Source organism: Scyliorhinus torazame, chromosome 10, assembly GCF_047496885.1.
Source record: "Scyliorhinus torazame isolate Kashiwa2021f chromosome 10, sScyTor2.1, whole genome shotgun sequence".
NCBI lineage: Eukaryota > Metazoa > Chordata > Chondrichthyes > Carcharhiniformes > Scyliorhinidae > Scyliorhinus > Scyliorhinus torazame.
Genome location: NC_092716.1, coordinates 242,125,389 through 242,145,124, shown reverse-complemented (window position 1 = coordinate 242,145,124; position 19,736 = coordinate 242,125,389). Strand labels below are relative to the sequence as shown.

At 48.7% G+C, this 19,736-nt stretch overlaps 1 protein-coding gene across 3 annotated transcripts in view; it reads right to left on the bottom strand.

Moving 5' to 3' along the window:
- The window catches only part of ttc17 (tetratricopeptide repeat domain 17), a 147,724-nt gene that overhangs the window by 31,581 nt on the left and 96,407 nt on the right, over nt 1–19,736 (bottom strand). For all 3 annotated transcript variants that reach the window (XM_072466614.1, XM_072466615.1, XM_072466616.1), the window contains one exon: nt 1,508–1,666. In XM_072466614.1, the coding sequence (XP_072322715.1) occupies nt 1,508–1,666 (159 nt within the window). The remainder of the gene's footprint in view (nt 1–1,507; nt 1,667–19,736) is intronic.

Here is a 19,736-nt window from a genome sequence, read left to right as displayed (position 1 = left end):
GCAAACGCGATGGGCAGGATGGCCCACTTCTGTTCCTCCAGCTTATGATCTTGTATATAATTTTGCCAGTTACCACAGCAATGCCTCGCCTCTGTTAAGTCACTTTCCTGAACAATGCAGCTCCTACCTCAGGTTATTCTGTTTTGTTGAATTTCCTTGTTTTATCTTGGTTTTTTAAAATCACTCTTTAAAAGTAGTCTTTGTTCTGATTTTATATTGGTTGTTAATTTTTCTTTTTGCAATGTCAATTTTATGAAGTGTTTTTTTTTTTAATGGACAAGAAGAAACCCGAAGTAACTGGAAATAAAAATGTTGATATTGGCACCCTTTAATGGGAGAATTGGAATTTCTCTAGGCTGCGATCAATCTCATGGAGAAACTACAGAGTACTATCTGAATGTCATGGGTCAGTCATGTAGTAACAATCTCTAATATGGGAATTACAATGTGGATTTTACCACCAAGAAATGATAATATGGAAACATCTGGCCCAGCAAGCCGGCCTGATCAGCCATCATCTCAGTAAACTGACAGGCTTGAGCGATTAAATTGCCGCCTCCCTCTCTTTCCTATTTTTGAAGTCAACTAGTAAGCGAGAAATAAATACTTCCATTATTAATAAATGCAACACAGTCATCATGCCAACTCACAAAGAAGTTAACTTCTTTGTGATTGCTGCTGACAATGTTGGAAAAAAAAAAAGCCTCTTCCCAGTAGACACCAAAACTGCCATACAAAATTCTTTCAAATAGACATCACACAATGAGTATACAATTTGAGTAGAGGTAAGAATCTTGTAGGCACAAATCTGCATTGCATTTGACACATGCCAAGTCTAACTGAAGGTGGCTTGGTGCTGCCCAGGGGTGTAAAATCAAAGTCAGCTTACAACTTTCAACAAGATGGCAATGAAGAAAATGCTGTTTTCAGTCAAATTTTACTGGTTTACATTACAATTGTAATTATTACATAAATATGTTTTTTTAGAATCAATACAAGTAGGCACAAGAGTGTTAAGTTTAATTCAATTAATATCTCTGGAATATAAAGCTAGTCTCAGTAATAGTGATCATGAAACTATCGATTGTTGCAAAAACCCATCTGGTTTACTAATGGCCTTTAGGGAAGGGAATCTGCCATCCTTATCTGGCCTGGCCTACATGTGACTCTAGACCCACAGGAATTGTTAAACTGATGGTATCTCTATAAAAACTAGAAAGCCAATCTCAACTTCAATTCCAATTTTGCGTTCTACAATCACTTCTCCTTCAACACTACAGTGCCACCTGTATCCCCTTTGTGTGCAGTCTAACAAACAATGTGTGTGGTCTATTAAACAATTAAAGCTCCAATTCTAACTTAAGCACTGGGGAACACAAATTCTTTCTGAACAGCAATGTGGCTGAATCTTAACTGCCCTCTGAAATTCTCCCAGTTAAAAAGGGCAATTAGGGATGGGCAGTGATGCCCATAACCTATGGCAGAATTAAAAAAAATAAGGACTCACTTTTAAGCTCAGATGGTGAAGAATTCTCTGCTGAGTCTCTGGAACGTTGAAAAGGTACTTCTATGGTGGTTTCCTCTGACTCGATTATCCTTTCTGGATCAGCAAAATACTTTTGATGCTCATGAGCTGATAAATCCTCCTGACTGCTGTAACAATGATCTTCCAGGAATAAGAAGAGGGGATGACATGCATGTTTTGTATTATACTGGGTTTGCAAAACCTGCATAATATTTATATAAAAGATTGAAGGACACAAAATAACTAAACACCATTTACTTTAAAAAGCCATAATAATACTTGGTGAGAAATTTAATTTTCAACAGAACGAGGTGGAAATACAACAGCTCAGGCAGCATCTGAGAAGAAAGAGAGTTAAAGTTTCAGGTCGATTCCTTTCCATTTTTCCAGCCATGTTTAAATGCAATTTGTAATGGTAATTTCAATATTTCTATTAAAAAAATAAGGTTAATGAACATTACTACTGATCACATGCATGAAAGTCAAGGATTTCACTGCCTATTATTTGCAGATAGTCATAAATACATTTGTTAAATTGTGACTGAATATACTATAAATAGCCCAATTATGCAATAAGTTATATGTAATATGTTGTGAAGTGGAGCTTGCACATTCTCCCCGTGTTTGCGTGGGTTTTGCTCCCACAACCCAAAGATGTGCAGGCTAGGTGGATTGGCCATGCTAAAATTGCCCCTTAATTGGAAAAAATTAATTGGGTACTCTAAATTTATTTTTAAAAACTTTATGTTGTGAAGTCAAGAGTACCTGCATTTCGTTTTTCAAATGAATGAGAAAATGTTTCCACTTTGAATCGTAGTTTCCTGTCCAACTGACCAATACCTCAAATTCCATGTACATAATTCCCTCTGCCTCCCACTTAGTAGTTTTTACATCCCATCAGGTCTTTTGGCCATTCTCCTAGTCATCCACGCCTCAAACCCCCCAGTTAAAATACAACTGACAGAGACAAAATGGCAAGCCCACGTAAACACACACAATCCCCTGTGACATAACACATAGGGAGTCAAAACCAAATGCAATCTCGATTTCTTCAACGACTGCACCAAGAAAGGAGAGGAGAGTAGACCGAGGTTCTCGGGCAGAATTAATTACCCGTTATAAAAATCACATGTTATTTTTATTCACTACTTTCTCATATTATAATTTTACAGTTGATCAGCAAAACATGAAGTAATTTGGAAACTAGAGAAGTACAGTTGAATGGAGTCCGAGCGATTTCTCTCAAAGTATCGGCTTACATGCTGGGAGGTACAGCGCCAGCTGATAGAGGTTGTAATTACAGCATAGCAGTTATAAGCAGTTTCCATTATAACCACGGACGAGGAAATTATAATGTAATCCACGCAGGCGCAACATTTTTAATACTCATTTTCAACTTAAAAAGCAACTAATTGTCACTGACAGGATTCTGATGCTATCCTGCCCTCCCCTGTCTGAAAGCTCAACTCCCTGTGCTCATAATTATGGGAGCAAAAATAAGTTAATTAGCATGCGAGCCATTTGATGCTCAAATACCAGCAAGTTCGACTGGAGATAGGTGGCCACGGTTGCCGAAGCATCTGTGCAGAGCAAAGGAACTAAGTTATATGGTGGTTGGTCAAGCTGTCAACCACAAAGTAGTTCTGCATAAGGCAGTGTAAGTTTGTGTAACAAGGGTGTCTGATCAAAGAGTGACATAGTCTACTCGGCCTTGTGCAGTGTGTAAGCCTTACAAAGGAGCTGGGGGGAGGGGGGGGGGGGGGTTCAACATCCTGTAAATGTTGTAAGGTGCAAGGTATACAGCATGGTGTACATGGTTCATGAATATCAAAACTGAAAGTTGCACCATATCAGAAAATAGGGAGCAGGCTGGCGTTCTGTGAAATGGCTTCGCCAGCCATTCAGTTCAAGGACAATTAGTGATGGGTGACAAATGCTGGTCTGTAGCAGTGTAGGTAACAGGTGAGGAACATATCAGCCATGATAGAATGGTGGAGCAGAGTTGATGGGCCGAATGGCCTAATTCTGCTCCTATATCTTATGAATTAATGCAAGAGGAACCGGGGGGAGGGGGGCACGCTTTGGAGTAGCAATGTCTGAGTAAGTCAGATTTTAAAAGAAAACAAAAGTTCATAACAGATGAGGGCTGAAGGCGTGAGAAGGATCGCCGGTCAAGAAGTTGTTTTCCTTTCACCCTTCTCCAGACGTGTCAGAAGGACCTTGTCGAATATGGAAGCAGGTGACCTTTATAATATGTTTGCGATACTGAGGATTTTTTTTGCCTGCGGTAAAAGATGATTTATCAAACTTTTGGAGGTAGTTAACACGATGGACAAGATGTGGGGTTCCCATTTGAATTCACAGGAAATCAGAATAATAAATGCCAATGTATGAAATGCTAAGGGTGCAGCCAAAGGTAGGCGATGGAATTTGTGGTTATTTTTGCAAGGGACGAGAGACAACTACACTTTGGCAGCACGGTTGCACAGTGGTTAGTACTGCTGCCTCACAGTGCCAGGAGCCCGGGTTCAATTCCAGCCTCGAGGGATTGCCTGTATGGAGTTTGCACATTTCAACCATGCCTGAGTGGGTTTCCTCCGGGTGTTCGAGTTTCCTCCCACAGTCCAAAGATGAGATGGTTAGGTGGGTTGGCCATGGTAAAACTGCCTCTTAGTGTCCAGGGATGTGGATTATTGTTGACCATAGTTTCCCTTCCTTAGAAATGATGGCAAGTCAGAGGTAGCACATAAAGGTCGTTAAACACTTCCCACATCTTGACATCTACCTTTCTCAAGAGGTCAACATGGAAGAGATCCAGCACAAAATCAACTGTGCCAGTGCAGCTTCACAAAAACAATGTAACTGGATCATCAACTACACAGATCACCATAAAAGGATTAAGGCGTTAGTTTACAACGCTGTTGTAGTCACCACCCATCTATAATTCAGTGAATCTTGAATCACTGACGAAAGGCAACTTGGGGTGCTGGAGAATTTCCTACAGTGGTGCCTCTGCAGGATATTCAAAAGGCAAGTGGCAAGGCAGGCAAATAAGCTCCAATATTCTCACTGAATCCAATTCCTGCAGCATCACAACCTTGCAAAGCCAGCAGTCTGGACATTGAATCCACATGCCAAATAATCAGCTTCAGGAGCAGACCCTCTTTTCACAACTGAAGGATGGCACCTGACCTCAAGGAAGACAGAGAACATGTTTTAAGGACAACTAACCGCATAAACTTCTGCAGAGAAGGGACAAAGTTAAAGGGAAGAGAGCACAATCCTGACTTGAGAACCCCCAATCTTCAAGGAAACTGCATCCTTCTTTCGAGGGACTGAACAGAAGACTAGCAAATGGGTGAAACTGCTCATTTGTAAACATAAAATATATCTACCAACATACAAAGTAAAGCCCAAAGATTGGTTTAAAAACACAAAATCAACAAAAGACACAGCACATCTCAGTCATTGTGTTCTCTATTTCACTGGTCTGTTAGTTTTGAGAGTCCATCAAATGACTCCATTCCAAAGCCTCACCATTGTTCTGTTCCCTGTCTTTGCTTATCTGCACTCTTACCAATCTAATCTAATTGTAACCGGAGCATTTCCAGCAAATTCTGCGCGCAATTTATCATATTCGCCTTAGAGCTCTCTGTCGGATTTATGTTCTTGGGTGAGAGAAGTGGGTGAGGAAATTGTGCAGGTGCTGGCCATAATTTTCCAGTCTTCCTTGGACTCAGGGGCGGTGCCAGAGGACTGCAGAATTGCAAATGTTACACACTTGTTCAGGAAAGGGTGCTAGAAGCCCAGCAGCCACAGACCAGTCAGTTTAACCTCTGTGATGGGAAAGCTTTGTGAAATGATAAGTCATGGCAAATTAAGTCACTTGAGCTAATAGGAGTTAATTCAGGAAAGCCATGGTTTGTTAAGGGTGTTTATAACCAGATGGGAAGATCCCAGAATGGAACCCTGGCTCAAAAGACTGTAAATTTAAAAACTAAAATAAAATGTGAAGGAACAGAGTCACAGGGCCGTTAATTAGTTTTAATAACAAAAAAAACATTAAACATGAAAAAATTGAATAACACAATACTGTTTTACTCCCCCTTTATCTTAACAATTAAACACAGGTTTTACGATTAACAAGGGTTACAAAGTACATCTTAAGCTTAACAATGGTCTCATTAATACCAAATCTTCTCATTAACACCAAGTCTCTTTTAGGCACACAAGATGACTGTGGTTCCTCCCTCAACCCAAACGAATGTCTGCAGATTTCTCCTCAAAATCCCCCCAGATGATTCTCATACCGTGAATACTGAACTCAGCTTCCACATGAGTGATTTCAAATTCTGCTTTCAAAAGTCACACTTTGAAATCTTCTTTTAAATTATGCTTTCCCTCCGCTGCTTCCTTCAAGGTTTCTTTCGCTTTCAGGTCTTTGATGTCTCCCTTGTACAGGGCACAAATGTTTCCTTTGCCTTAAAGGCTTTTACACAAACTCACGAGGTTCCAGCCCCTGATTTCCAATTATTTCAAATAATGTCTCCCAAATCTCGCAATTTCTCACAAACCTTAACACATCACTGCAGATAACCTTCTGGCCTCTCACTATCAAATGCTTTTTTAACTCTGTGACTTTACTGAACAGTAATCTGTTCTGGTTCCCAGTTCCTCTGTTCTGTTAACTCCAGACTTCTTGGAAACTTATCCTCATTTCCCTAGTTGCTTTAGCTAGCTGAATTTCCAGCATAGATTTTCTTAACCATCACATTATAGTGTGGCTTTCTTCTCGCAAGGCTGAGAGAGATGTTCCCTCTTCTAAAGCAATCGACTTCTAGCAGAGAATGTGAGAGCTACCATCTCGCTCATCACCTATCTCCGACTGCTAACAAGTAGGCAAAACTAAAACCGCCTCGACCTTACAAGGCCCAGTTGCTGAGCAACGACTGCTGGGTTATTTACTTGCCGTAGCCTCTCTAAGCACAACAGAATCATAATTGAAATTGAAACCAACCTCCACACACTGACAACCACCTTTGCCCAGCATGAATCTAACTATACATTTTACCCTTCCAGTCACAGAAACATTAAATTAAATCCACTTAAAACTATACCTTATTTCTAATGATGACCAATACAAATCCCTTCAAACTACCTTTATCAAAACTGGAACTTTTTTGAGGATGTATTAGAGAGGGTTAATGAGAGTAATACATTTGATCTGAACATGGATTTCCAAACAGCTTTTGATAAAGTGCCACATAACAGACTTGAGAAAATTTGTGGCTCATGACATAAAAGGGACAGTAGTAACCTGGATATGAAATTGGGAGTAGTGGTTTAATGATGCTTTTCGGACTGGAGGAAAATTTAGAGTGGAGTTCCCCAGGGTCAGTAGGGGGACCCTCGCTCTTCCTGATATATACTAATGACTTAAGACCATGGTGTACAGGGCACAATTTCAAAATCTACAGACGATACAAAACTAGGAAGTATTGTGTACTTGTGAGGGGGATATTGTAGAAGTTCAAAAGGACAAAGACAGTTTGGTGGAATGGGTGCACTTGTGGCAGATGAAATTCAATGCAGAGGAGTGTGGTGCGACACATTTTGGAAGCAGCGACAATACAAAGTAAAGGGTTAAGAGAGGGACCTGGATGTTATGTCCATAGATTATTATTATTTTTAAAAAACTTGCTTTTATTCATATTTTTACAGAATTTTTACAAAACCACTACAAAAAGGCAACAAAAAGCAAAAAAAAGGAATTAACAACTTAACAAAACAAGTGGGATAACTACCATTTACAATAAAAATCTATCCACAACCTATACAGCCCCCTCCAGTTTCTAGACATCTTCAGCGCCATAGCCAACGGCTCGATTGCCAGGGCAAACAGCAGAGGGGACAGGGGGCACCCCTGCCTCGTTCCTCGATGCAGCCTAAAGTACTCCGACCGCAGCCGGTACGTGGACAAACTTGCAACGGGGGCCTGATACAGTAATATGACCCACCCTATGAATTCCTCGCCAAATCCAAATTTGCCTAACACTTCCCACAGGTACTCCCACTCCACCCGATCGAAGGCTTTTTCCGCATCCACTGCAGCCACCACTTCTACATCCCCTCCTTCCGAGGGCATCATGATCACATTCGGAGCCTCCGCACATTCGTGTTCAGCTCCTGTCCACCCTGAGTATCTCCCCCACCAACCTCTCCCTCTCCATCCTATCCCTCTTCTCTCTGTGGGCCCTTCAGCGCCTCCCAAACCATACTCACTGAAACAACCCATGTATCATTGGTCTCCACATAGCTTTGGATACTCCTCCTAATCCGCCCACAGACCTCCTCATCCGCCAATAGCCCTACATCCAGTCTCCATAGACGGCGTTGGCCTCTCTCCGCCCCAGCCTCAACTCCATCCAGTGCGGAGCATGGTCTGAGACCGCAATGGCTGAGTACTCTACCCCCTCCACTCTCGGGATTAGCACCCTGCTCACCACGAAAAAAAATCGATCTGCGAGTACACTTTGTGGACATGGGAGAGGAAAGAAAACTCCTTCGCCCTTGTCCGAGCGAATCTCCACGGGTCCACTCCCCCCATCTGGTCCATGAACCCCCTCAGGACCTTGGCCGCTGCCAGCCTCTTACCCGATGTAGACCTAGACCGGTCCAGGACCGTGTTAAAGTCCCCCCCCACCCCCAGCCTCAAATGCCACCCGTTTGCTCACTAAGATTGCGGTCCCCCTGGTCTTCGCATCCAGCCCCGAGTGAAAGACCTGCCCCACCCATCCCTTCCTCAGCCTAGTTTGATCAGTGAGCTTCAGATGTGTTTCTTGTAGCATGGCTACGTCTGCCTTTAGCTCATTCAAGTGCGAGAACACACGGGCCCTCTTGACCGGCCCATTCAGACCCTCACGTTCCACGTGATCAGCCTGGTCGGAGGGTTAATTACCCCCCCTCCCCCTGCCGACTAACCACCCCCTTTCTTAGGCCAGCCACGTGTCCGCGTCTCCCGCACACTCCAGCCCCCTTGCCGGAGGCTCCCCATCCCGACTCCCCCTTTCACTCCGAAAGTCGCTTCCCCTACAGCCAGCAAAGCAGCATCCCAGCTCTCCCCCATCCCCTTCTCCCAAGTCAAGCATCCACTTAACCCCACTTCCCCCCCCCCCCCATTGCTCTCCCGTAAGTCAGCTGTCTCATGCTGACCCCGGCCGCTCCTGCCTCTACCTCCAATCCCACTGTTGGCTCCGTCTACGGGCCTCCAACCTCCTCCCCCCCCCCACCCAAGTGAGGGAGAGAGAGCCCCCCCCCCGCTATTCGCTGTGTCAAGAAAGAAAAGCTCAAACAAACAAACAAACTTCGGGTGCTATCCCCAATGATGAGCGACTCCCCCCCCCCCCCCCACCCCGCAAACTGCTCTTGCTGTCCGACTCGTCCCCACCGTCTGTGACGCAGCTCTATACCAACAGCAAACAGACCCAGAACCTCGAGGGCCCAGAAAAAAGGGGCAAAAAAAAAAAACACGGGGGAAAACCAACATAACATCACCCCCCCCCAGCCCCACCGGGGTGCCCCAACAACATACAGCAGTCCATTAGTTCAAGTCCAGCTTTGCGTTCTTAATAAAAGCCCACGCCTCATCCGGCGTATCGAAATAATGGTGCCGGCCCTGGTACGTGACCCACAGCCTCGTCGGTTGTAGCAGCCCGAACTTCACCCTTTTGCTGTGGAGGACCGTCTTGGCCCGGTTGAATCCCGCACGCCTCTTAGCCAGCTCTGCACCCCAGTCCTGGTAAATACGGATCTCGCAGTTCTCCGACTTACTGCTTCGCTCCTTCTTTGCCCATCTCAGGACACACTCCTTGTCGGTGAAGCGGTGGAACCGTACCACCATAGCTCTCGGCGGCTCGTTCGCCTTAGGCTTCCTTGCCAGGACTCTGTGTGCCCCATCCAGCTCCAGGGGCTGCGGGAAGGCCTCCATACCCATCAGCGTTCCCAGCATCGTGGTCACATATGCACCCGCATCTGACCCCTCCGCGCCTTCAGGAAGACCCAGAATTCGCAGGTACTGCCTCCTCGACCTATTTTCAAGGTCTTCCAGCTTCTCCTGCTATCTCTTGCGCAGGGCCTCGTACGCCTCCACTCTAACCGCCAGGCCCAAAATCTCGTCCTCCTTGTCAGAGGCCTTTTGCTGCACCTCCTTGATCGCTGTCCCCTGCATCGTCTGGGTCTCCACCAACCTTTCAATAGAAGCCTTTATAGGGGCCAGCATCTCCGCTTTTAGCTCAGTGAAGCAGCTCCTAAGAAACTCCTGCTGCTCCCATGACCACTGGGCCCATGCTGCCTGATCCCCGCCAGCCGCCATCTTGCTTTTTCGCACCCGTTCTCTCTTCTCCAAAGCCGCTTTTTTGACCGCCCCACTCCTGGTCCACTCCATACAGCACTGGGGGACCCTCACTGTTTCCTTCCCACACCGGGAATCGTCGTCCAAGTGCCGCTGGAGCTCCGTACAAGGACACAAAAGTCCGTTGTCGGCGAGAGCTGCCGACCGTGCGATCTACCTAGGCATAGCCGCAACCGGAAGTTCCATGTCCATAGATTATTAAAGATGGCAGGGCAGTTTGAGAGAGTGGCTACTTAAAGCTTGTGGCATTGTGAGCTTCATCAATAGGGGCATAGAGTACAAAAACAAGGAGGTTATGTTAAACCTGCATAAAACACTAGTTTGGCCTCAACAGGAGTATTGTGTCCAGTTCTGGGCACACTTTAGGAAGGATGTGAAGCAATTGGAAAAGGAGCAGAAAAGATTAATGAGAATGTTCTATGGATGAGGAGCTCCAGTTACATAGATAGATTGGAAAAGTTGGGACCGTTATCTTTGGAGAAGAGGGGAGATTTGATTGAGCTACTCAAAAATCATGAAGGAGCTGGACAGAGAAAATAGAGATAAACTGTTCCCAATGGTGGAAGGATCGAGAACAAGAGGGCACAGATCTAAAGTAACTGATAAAAGGAGCAATGGCATCATGAATAGAATAGAATGAGGAAAACCCTTTTCACACAGTGAGTGCTTAGGATCTGGAAAGCATTGCTTGAATGTGCGTTGGCAGGAAGTCCAATTCAAGAGGGAATTGGATTGTCATCGGAAAATGAAGAATGTGCAGGGTTTGGGGGAAAAGACAGGGGACTGCCACTTTTGAAAGCAGAATTGCTCCTTTGAAGTGCCAACACAGATGAACAACACAAATGGCTCCCTTCTGTAACGTCTGATTCCATGATTCAACAAAGCAGGAAGAATGGGGAACCAACTGGTGATGGGACACAATCAAAATTAACTCACACCAGCAGCAAATTAAACAGAATGGAAAATGGTGCTGCATTTGTGATGTAGACGTACTAAGTATTGCTCCGAGTGAGCAGAACTAATGCCCGGATTTTAATTATAGCCCCTAGGTGGCTTTTTCCAAAAGGAGCACAATGTTCTTCGATAAAAGATACACAAAAACAGTTAAGCCCAGGAACATTTCCAGCATTGTAACCTGAAAACTGTGTCAAGTCGATCTTGTTATAATTCAACTAGTCAGCTATAATTTATCACTCAGAACTACAACAAAAAAAAAAAACAATTTCCACGGCAGGTGCAGGTCTATACCTGGTCTCCACACGATCATTTAGGAAAAAACAAAATTTGAAAAGTTATTGAAATTCTAACAATGATTTTGAATGGAATCTCTACCAAATGCTAGTGACGTAAAATCGTGATCAAACATTTTTTTTAAAGATACGCTGATAAAGTTAGACAAGCACAGCAAAATAAAAGCAACAAAATACCATGAAAGTGGAATTCAGAAGTACAAAAAAAATGGAATTCGGAAATACAAAAAGTCAAAATACAGAAATCCCGCCCAAGTGAATTGTTCAAGGGGGAGATTTCAGAACTTGACATTACTATATCATTGGTGCAGTCATTTATCATCTTTAAGTTGTCAGTCTTGGCTCATTGGCAATATCATTGGCAGCACTCTTATCGCCGAGTCAGAAGATCATGGGTTCAGCTTGCATTCTAGGTTAACACTTCAGTGAACTACGAAGATGCTGTACTGTCACAGAGGTGCCATCTTTTGGATATTTAACTTTTTTTTTGTTCTTTCATGGGGTGTGGGCCTTGCTGGCTAGGCCTGCATTCATTGCCCAATCCTAATTGCAATTGAGATGATTGTAAGCTACCTTCTTCAACCACTGCAGGCCATGTGGTGCTGTTAGGAAAGGAGTTCCAGGATTTTGACCCAGCGACAGTGAAGGAATGGTGATATAGTACAAATCGTCACTTGGTGGGGAACTGGCAGACTGCGGTGTTCCCATGCATCGGTTTCCCCGATTCCTCGAGGTGGTAGAGGCCGTAAGTTTGGAACATGTTATCGAAGGAGCTTTGGTCAGGTGTTGCAGCGTATCTTGTGGACGGTGCACACTGTGCATCGATGATGGTGGAATTTAATGTTTGGGGAGCCAATCAACCAGATTTCTTTATCTTGAATGGTGTTGAGTGTTGTTGGAGCTGCACTCATCCAGGCAAGTGCAGAGTATACCATTGCTTGTGACTTGGAGATGGTGGTCAGGCTCTGGAGAATCAGGTGAGTTACTTCTACAGAATCCATAGCCCCTGACTTGCTCTTGTGGCCACAGTATTTATATGACTGGTCAGTTCAGTTTCCAATCAATGGTAACCCCCCAGAATGGCATTTAGGGATGGCAATGCCATTGAATGTCATGGGGAGATTTTCTCCTGTTGGAGATGGCCATGTCTGGTATTTGCGTGGCAGAATATTACTTGCCATTTATCAACCCAAGCCTGAAATGTGGTTCAGGTCTTGCTGCGAATGGTGCTAAACATTAATCAATCATCGGTGAACTTCTGAGCTCATGATGAAGGGAGGGTCATTGATGGAGCAGCTGAATGTGGTTTGGCCTAGGGTATCATCCCGAGGAACTCCTGCAGTGACGACCCGGGTCTGAGCTAATTGACAGGCAACAATCATCTCCCTTTGTACCAGGTATAATTCCTTTCTGCCCGGTATGATTCCGTTGTGCCAGGTATAATTACTAATGCGTTTTCCCCGATTCTCACTTGTCTCCAGTTTTATTAGGGTTCATTGATGCCACACGCTGCCTTGATGTTAAGGGCAGTCACTCTCACCTCTCATTTTTCAGTGTTTGGATCAAATCTGTAAATTAGGTTAGCAGCTGAGTGGCCTTGGCAGGACCCAAACTGAACATTGCTGAGCAGGTTATTTAAGCGCTGCTTGATAACACGGTCAATGGTCCCTTTCATCACAGTGCTGACGACGGAGATGATGGGACGGTAATTAGCCAGGTTCGATTTGTTTTGTTTTTCGTGGACAGGACATGCCTGGACAATTTTAAACATTGGCAGGTAGATGCCAGCGTTGCAGCTGTACTGGAATAGCTTGATTAGGGATGTTGCTATTTCTGGAGCACAAGTCTTCAGTACTATTGCTGGAATGTAGTGGGTTATTAAACTGAATATTAAACTTTAGCCTCTCAGCTGGTTGTAAAACAATCCCATGGTACTTAAAGTAGAGCATGCTATTTTTCCTGGTGGCCTAACACTAAAAACATGATCTGATTATTTAGGAATAAAACTGATTTAACCTCTTGCACCTATTAATTAAATCATGGATAATTTTCACCTGCACTCCATATATTGTATTTACCACAGATCCTTGATATCCCTCCTCACTACCAAAAAAATCAATCTCAACCGTGAGAATTTTAATTAACCCGACATCTACAATTATTTGTGGCTGGAGTCCCAAATTTCCATTGCCCTTGTGTGGTGTTTGCTAGTTTTGGTAAATATATATCCTAATTTCATTCCTACATTCCTGAGATCGAACTTTAAGATTATAATCTTGTTTACTATCTGTACCTGTGCACTACCTTTTAATTAGTGTACTTGAACATCTAAATCACTTTGCTCTTTCAGTTTCTCACCATTAACAGGAAATATTCCAATTTGTCTTTTATCAGATCCAAAGTGGATGACCACATAGATTCACATTGGGCTCCATATGTCAATAGTTCTGTCTATTAAGTTTGTCTACATGCCCTTTGCAACTGGTTGCTTCCATCAACACAACTGACAAGCTGCAGCCGCGTGACGCCTACACCGCCCACAACTGGGGCGGAATTCTCTGCTGCCCAACTCAGAAATCGGGAACGACGATCGGGCGTAGAATGGCTCCCGACGCCGAAATTGCGGCAGGCGCCGGTTTGCGATGCTCCGCGCCCTCCAAATCGGCATCAACGGGCCGCGTGCTGCGTAGTCACAACCCCGGTGGAATGTAATTAGCGGGCCCACCCGTGATGCTCCGCCTCCGCTTGGCCCAGTTCCTGAAAGCACAGTCCAAGTGTAGTCTCAGCGGTCATGATCCTAGCTTGGCGGCTGCGGAGAAAGAGAGGACGTGCGGACAGTGTCCAGCACCGCCACACTCAGCCGAGAGCTGTGCCACTGGCTGGGGGCTTCTGCCAGGGCTGTGGGGAGGGGATGGGTGGTTACGAGGTCCAGCACAGCCAGCACCATCTTTTCCGGCAAGATCGGTGCATGCAAAACACAGCCAAAGCCAACCGGGGGGGGGGGGGGGGGGGGGGGGACGACACGACACACCATAGACCGAACCAGAGGGCGGCAAAATGTATATAGGGCCAGTTAAAAGGATAGGATAAACCCTTCTGTACAATAAAGTCCACTGAAGAAGAATCCTTCGCCGGGCTACCAGGGGCGCAAAGGCCAGAATACCGGCCTCTTTCGCCTCCTGCACTACCGGCTCCTCTGCCACCCCAAATATTGCGAGCCCCCAGCCCGGTTTGACCCTGGATCCTACCACCCTCGACACCGTCCTCCCAAAATTCCTCTAGCGCTGGGCATGCCCAGAACATATGGGTGTGGTTTGCTGGGCTCCCTGAGCACCTAACTCACCCCCAAAGAACCGGCTCATCCTTGTCCCGGTCATGTGTGCCCAGTGCAGCACCTTAAACTGTATGAGGCTGAGCCTCACGCATGAAGAGGAAGAGTTCACCCTCCCTAGGGCATCTGCCCACGTCCCCTCCTCGATCTCCTCCCCCAACTCCTCCTCCCACTTACCATTCAGCACCTCCATCGAGGCCTCCTCCTCCTCCTGCATCACCTGGTATGTTGCTGAGATCTTCCCCTCTCCAACCCACGCCCCCGAGAGCACCCTGTCCTGTACCGTGCGTGGCGGCAGCAGCGGGAATTCCACCACTTGCCGCCTGGCAAACACCCTTACCTGTAGATACCTAAAGGCGTATCCGGGGGGGAGCCCGTACTTCTCCTCCAGCTCACCCAGGCTCGCGAACGTCCCATCCACAAACAGGTCCCCCAACCTTCTTATCCCTGCCCTGTGCCACCCCGAAAACCCTCCATCTATTCTCCCTGGGAAAACTGGTGGTTCCCCCGTATTGGGGTCCACATCGAGTCCCCCACTTCCCCCCCTGTGCCGCCTCCATTGCCCCAAAATTTTGAGGGCAGCCGCCACCACCGGGCTCGTGGTATACCTCATTGGAGGGAGCGGCAGCGGCGCCGTTGCCAGCGCCTCCAGACTCGTACCCTCACAAGCCTCTTCCATGCCGCCCCCTCCCCCTCCATCACCCACATGCGCACCATCGCCGCATTGATGGCCAAGTAGTACCCACAGAGGCTGGGGCAGCGGCAGCACCCCCCAATCTCAACTCCGCTCCAGGAACACCCTTCTCACCCTCAGAGTCCCTCGCGCACACACAAACCCCGTTATGCTCCTGTTGACCCGCCTAAAGAAGGCCTTCGGGATAAGAATGGGGAGGCACTGGAACAGAAACAAAAACCTTGGGAGCACCGTCATCTTGACTGACTGCACCCTACCCGCCAGGGACAGCGGCAACGCGTCCCACCTTTTAAACTCCTCCTCCATTTGCTCCACCAGCCTCGTGAAATTAAGTCTGTGCAGGGCCACCCAGCTCTTGGTCACCTGGACCCCCAAATACCTGAAGCCCCTTCCCGCCCTTTTTAGTGGGAGCTCGCCAATCCCGCTCTCCTGGTCCCTGGATGAACCACAAACAACTCGCTCTTCCCCATGCTGAGCTTGTACCCTGAGAAATCCCCGAACTCCCTGAGGATCCTCATTACCTCCGGCATTCCCCCCACCGGGTCCGCCTCATAGAGGAGCAAGTCGCCCGCATAGAGCGACACCCTATGCTCCTCCCCACCCCGCACTAGCCCCCTCCAGTTCCTCGACTCCCTCAGTGCCATAGCCAGGGGTTCAATCGCCAGCGCGAAGAGCAGGGGGGACAAGGGACAACCCTGCCTCGTCCCTCGATGCAAACTAAAGTACTCAGACCTCCTCTTGTTCGTGGGACCTCGTACAACAGCCTAACCCACCTGACGCACCTCTCCCAAACCCGAACCTCTTCAGCACCTCTCACAAGTAACCCCACTCTACCCTATCGAAGGGCTTCTCAGCGTCCATCGCCGCCACTATCTCCGCCTCCCCCTCCCCGCCGGCATCATAATAACGTTCAGGAGCCTTCGCACATACGCGTTCAATTGCCTCCCCGTCACGAACCCCGCCTGATCTTCGTGGATGACCTGCGGCACACAATCCTCAATCCTCATGGCTAAGACCTTCGCCAGCACCTTGGCATCTACATTTAACAATGAAGATCGGCCTGTAAGACCCACACTGCAGGGGATCCTTGTTCCACTTCAGGATCAAGATGATCAGTGCCCGGGACATCGTCGGGGGCAATGCCCCCCCCCCCCCCTCCCTTGCCTCATTGAAGGTCCTAACCAGCAACGGGCCCAACAGGTCCACCTAATTTTTGTAAAATTCGACCGGGAAACCATCTGGCCCCGGTGCTGTCCCTGCCTGCATGCTCCTATCCCTTTGGTCAGCTCCTCCAACCCAATTGGGGCCCCTAATCCCGCCACCAGTCCCTCCTCCACCTTCGGGAACTTCAGTTGGTCCAGAAAGCGGCCCATCCCTCCCTCCTCCAGTGGGGGCTTGGACCGATACAGTTCCTCATAAAAGTCCCTGAAGACCCCATTGATGCCAACCCCACTCTGCACCACACCACACTCCCCGCCCCCCCCCCCCCCCAAACAATCCTTAATTCCCCCAATCTCCCGAGCTGCGTCCCGCTTCCGAAGCCGATGGGCCAGCATCCGACTTGCCTTTCCCCCATATTCATAAATCGCCCCCTGGACCTTCCTCCACTGCGCCTCCGCCTTCCTGGTGGTCAACAGGTCGAATTCGGCCTGGAGGCTACGCCTCTCCCTCAACAGTCCCTCCTCCGGCACCTCCGCATACCTCCTGTCTACCCTCACCATCTCCCCCACCAGCCTCTCCCGCTGCTCTCTCCTCTCCTTGTGGGCCCTAATGGAGATCAGCTCTCCCCTAACCACCGCCTTCAACGCCTCCCAGACCATCCCCACTCGGACCTCACCGTTATCGTTGGCCTCCAGGTATCTCTCTATACTTCCTCGGACCCGCTCGCTCACCTCCTCGTCCACCAACAGCCCCACCTCCAAGCGCCACAATGGGCGCTGGTCCCTCTCCTCCCCAGCTCTAGGTCTACCCAATGCGGGGCGTGATCCGAAATGGCTATCGGTATCCTCTACTTACGCAATCAGCGCCCTCTGCTCATAACAAAAAAGTCGATCCGGGAATAGGCCTTATGAACGTGCGAGAAGAATGAAAATTCCCTAGCCCCCGGCTTTGCAAATCTCCAAGGGTCCACCCATCCCATCTGGTCCATAAACCCTCAGCACTTTAGCTGCCGTCGGACTCCTACCCGTCCTAGACCTGGAGCGATCCAGTGCCGGATCCAACACCGTGTTAAAGTCCCCCCCATTATCAGGCCCCCCACTTCCAAGTCCGGGATCCGACCCAACATGCCCCGCATAAAACCCGCATCGTCCCAGTTCGGGGCATACACGTTGACCAGCACCACCCTTTCCCCTTGCAGCTTACCACTTACCATTACGTACCTGCTGCCATTGTCTGTCACAATGCTCGACGCCTCCAACGACACCCTCTTTCCCACCAAGATCGCCACCCCCCGATTTTTGGCATCCAGCCCCGAATGAAACACCTGACCTACCCACCCCTTCCTCAATCTTACCTGGTCTGCCACCTTCAGGTGCGTCTCCTGGAGCATGACCACATCCGCCTTCAGCCCCTTCAGGTGTGCGAACACCCGGGCACGCTTAACCGGCCCGTTCAGCCCTCTTACGTTCCAGGTTATCAGCCAGATCAGGGGGCTACCCGCCCCCCTCCCCTGCCGACTAGCCAGAACCCCTCCTCGGCCAGCCACGCGCCCGCGCACCACGTCCGGCCCGTTCCCCAGGGCGGCAGACCCCCGTCCCAACACCCTCTACTCGCTCCAGCTCCTACTTGACCCGGGCAGCAACCCGGTTCTCTCCCCCCTTCCCCTCCCCCCCCCAGCTAGGCCCCCTACAAGCTGCATTGCTCCCCCCATTGCACTCCCGCAAGTCAGCTGACTCCTGCTGTCCCTGGCCGCTTTCCCCTCTCTTTCAACTCCTCCCATTGTGGGACTTCTCCTCCCCCTCCATTACCCACCAGCAGGCTCTCTGCCTCCCCTTCCACCCCAAGCGCAGGAAAAAACCCGCGCTTCCCCGCCCGGGCCCCGCCCCCACCCCCTCCAGCCTTCAGCGTGGGAACAAGCCCGTGCTTTCCACCTGCCCGGCCCCACCTCCTCTGTCGCAGCTCCTTTTACAGGCCCAGTCCCCTCACCCCCGACTTGGGCCTCCCCCTCCCCGCGGGGCCCCATCCCCCCCTACCGGCCATCTACCCCCTACTCCGTTTACTTGCCCCCCTCCAAGAGCCCACCCGACAGACCCAACCCACCGTAACCACCCACACCGAACCAAAACTGAACAAGAACAAAGAACCCCCCCCTCAAAATGTAACACAACAACAGCAATCCCCGACCATCCCCACGCCCGACCCCCCATCCCGACCCTCAGTTTGTGTCCAGCGTCTTGGCCTGAAAAAAGGCCCACGCCTCCTCCGGGGACTCAAAATAATGGTGCCGATCCTTGTAGGTGACCCACAGACGTGCCGGCTGCAGCATGCCAAACATCACCCCCTTCCTGTGCAGCACCGCCTTCGACCGGTTGTACCCGGCTCTCTTCTTCGCCACCTCCGCACTCCAGTCCTGATATATTCGAACCACCGCATTCTCCCACCTGCTGCTCCTCTCTTTCTTGGCCCACCTGAGTACGCACTCCCGATCAGCGAACCGATGATACCGCACCAACACCGCCCGTGGCGGCTCGTTAGCCTTGGGTCTCCTCGCCAGCACTCTATGGGCCCCTTCCAGCTCCAGGGGCCCCTGGAAGGACCCCGCTCCCATCAGTGAGTGCAACATGGTGACCACATAGGCCCTCACGTCCGACCCCTCCAGCCCCTCCGGGAGGCCCAGGATCCGCAGATTCTTCCGCCTCGACCGATTCTCCATCTCCTCGAACTGTTCCTGCCATTTCTTGTGCAGCACCTCGTGCGCCTCCACCTTTGCCGCTAGGCCCAAGATCTCGTCCTCGTTATCTGAGATCTTTTGTCGGACCTTGCGGATCGTCACCCCCTGGGCCGTCTGGGTCTCCAGCAGCTTATCAATATAAGCCTTCATCGGCTCCAGCAGGTCCGTTTTGAGCTCCCTGAAGCAGCGCTGGCTAACCTCCTGCTGCTCCAGCGCCCACTACATCCATGCTGCCTGGTCCCCACCCACCGCCATCTTGCCCTTCTTCCCTCGCACTTTCTTTGGTTTCACCACCACTTTTTTAGTCGCCCTGCTCCTGGTCCAAGCCATACACTGTCGGGGGAATGTTGCAGTCTTCTTCCCACACCGGGAAATGTCGAAAAAAAGCCATTGGGGGCCCTGAAAAAAGCCCAAAAGTCCGTTCCAAGTGGGAGCTGCCGAACGTGCGACTTAGCTCCGCATAGCCGCAACCGGAAGTCTCCCTGATGTGCTTCTGTTAAAAGGTGTTTCTTTTGTCTTCTGGATGTTATTTGGGAATTTATTAAGGATTACTTAGTGTTGTATTCTTTGGGGGTTGTATTTGAATTAATGGTTGCTAAGATGTTCACTATGTTTTAAAAAGGTTAACTTGAGT